The sequence below is a fragment of the Merops nubicus genome, unplaced genomic scaffold (genome assembly GCF_000691845.1).
Source record: "Merops nubicus isolate BGI_N331 unplaced genomic scaffold, ASM69184v1 scaffold30873, whole genome shotgun sequence".
Lineage (NCBI taxonomy): Eukaryota > Metazoa > Chordata > Aves > Coraciiformes > Meropidae > Merops > Merops nubicus.
In genome coordinates, this window is record NW_008601454.1 from 1 (window position 1) to 2433 (window position 2433).

The 2433-nt window shown below is 50.6% G+C and overlaps 1 protein-coding gene across 1 annotated transcript; it reads left to right on the top strand.

The window, feature by feature from the left end:
- Positions 1–1860: 1860 nt before the first annotated feature.
- Positions 1861–2384, top strand: LOC103770731 (COUP transcription factor 2; the record flags this gene model as incomplete). Its single annotated transcript, XM_008938002.1, has 1 exon — positions 1861–2384. A coding segment is annotated over exon 1 (511 nt), but the record flags the coding sequence as incomplete, so codon positions are not given.
- Between the last annotated feature and the right edge of the window lie 49 nt (positions 2385–2433).

The following is a 2433-nucleotide window of genomic DNA, read 5'->3' on the forward strand; positions in this document are numbered from 1 at the left end:
TTGGTTTTTTTTTTTTTTTTTTTTTTTTCCTTTTTTTTTTTTTTTTTAAATTCTTCTTGTTATTATTATTTTTAACCTCCTTCCCTAAACCCAACCAGAACCTTTCCTTCTCCCCCTCCTCTCCCTCCCTCCCTCCCACCCCCCGAATAAACAGACAGAAACTTTCTCGTAATGAAAGAAAGAGGTGTTGGAGAGGGTGGGCAGGGGAGGCAGGGGCTCTTGCATGCTTTCTCCTGCACTCGTAATTGATTTGTGTTTGTTTTGATTTTGCTGATGGAGGTTTATTGGAAGTGGATTTTTAGTTTCACGCTGCTTAGGAGCGAGATGATGATTCTGACGTGTGGTTACTTTTCCTTCGTGCTTCCTCCTGCATGTTCAGCCTTCCCCCCCGTGCCCCGGGCAGCTCCGGGTGTGTGTCTGTGTGTGCCTCTGAGCCTGTGTGTACACTCACACGGCGCCTCGCAAGATGCAGACGCACGTATATATATATATATATATACATACGTACATACATATATATATATCCTCCAGCACCCTGCCTTAGATTGCAATTTTACACAGGCGGTTCAAATTACTATTACAATGGGGCTCACCCTGCCGAGGCTCCACAGCACTCCACTGTGGATTCCCAGCCGGATTTTTCCTCTTTTAAAAATATATATACATACACATATCAGCGCGCACGCCTGCGTCTGTGTGTGTGTATATATATATATATGTTGCCGTGTGCCTGCCTTTCCTTGTTGTTATTATCTCACTTTTCTCTTCTTCCTCTCATTTTCTTGTTCCTCCGGGAGAGGCAGGAGGGGGTAGAAGGGACGGGCTAGGGGGGAAGGAGCAGCCCAAAAGTAAGTGTGGGGTGCTCGGGTCTCTGCAAGTCGAGTCTTTGTGATATAAAATTAGACGAGAAATGTGAGCCTGCAGTTTTCCAGTGCGTGCTCTGTGTCTGGACGCTGCTATGTAGGTTAAGGGTTAGGGGGCTTGGGACTTGCTGGGCTCCTCTCTTTGTGTTTCTGCAAGAGTAACTAACCTCGTAATACGTGCGATAACAAATATAAATCACGCACATTTTTAGGCGTTCTCCCTTTTTGCTGTCTCTCTGCCTCTGAGCCCTTTTTCTCTCCCCTTTTTCTCTCGCTGTCACCGTGTAAATTTATTAACAAAATGAAAGGCCCACTTTCCATGGGCAGCTGAGGAAGGTGCCTTTGGATAATGCCCCCAGCCTCGCCGGGGGACCTGCCGGGGATGTTGTGGGGTGATCTCGCCTCCTTTGATATTTTTTTTTTGGAGGGGGGAGGGAGGGGTGGGGGGTAGTGTTGTGTGTCTATGATAACAGCAGCAACAATATATTCAGTGGGCGAGAAACGCGTGTGGGACCAGCGCCGGGGATTTTGAACTGAAGTGTTTCTTCCCTCTCGCCCCCTCCCTCCCCATCCCGCTCCCCCAGCCCCAAACCAGTAAGCTGTTTTAGGTGTAACGAAGAAAAATACCCGGGCACACAAAGACGTATCCTGCATCTCTTGAAGGAGGGGTGGCGGTGGAGGGATGGAGGGGGGTGGAAATAACTGAATGGTGGTGTGTTTGGGGAAGTGAGGCTCTCGGGCTCCTGCAGGCAGCCCTGGCCGAGCGGACAGCATTGCTCAGCTTTTATTGTTGCTTTTGACTTGACCCGGGAAGTGCGGAGCCCTAAAACGGGGTAGGGGCTGAACTCTGGCTGGCAAAATGCATGCTCCCCCCTAGGCGGACTTGGTGCGGGGTCACACACGCACGCAGGAGCAACACAAAGCAGGCTGTATTTGGAACGATGGTCGCAATTCAGATATTAATAGCTGTAGTTTCTTCTTTATTTACTGCAGCGGTCCAGAGGGGCAGAATGCCACCCACACAGCCAACCCATGGTCAGTTCGCCTTGACAAACGGGGACCCTCTCAACTGCCATTCCTACCTATCCGGATATATCTCCCTTCTTCTGAGAGCAGAGCCCTACCCCACCTCCCGCTTTGGCAGTCAGTGCATGCAACCCAACAACATCATGGGCATCGAGAACATTTGTGAACTGGCAGCTAGGATGCTCTTCAGCGCGGTGGAGTGGGCCAGGAATATCCCCTTCTTCCCAGACCTCCAGATCACAGACCAGGTGGCCCTCCTGAGGCTGACCTGGAGCGAGTTGTTTGTCCTCAACGCTGCCCAGTGCTCCATGCCCCTCCACGTAGCTCCTCTCCTGGCAGCTGCTGGCCTCCACGCTTCGCCAATGTCTGCTGACCGAGTGGTCGCCTTTATGGACCACATACGAATCTTCCAAGAGCAAGTAGAAAAACTGAAAGCATTGCATGTCGACTCTGCAGAATATAGCTGTTTAAAGGCCATAGTCCTCTTCACCTCAGGTAGGCAGCATTTCTTTGCTCTTCCTTTTTCCTTCCCCGGGCCCCCCTC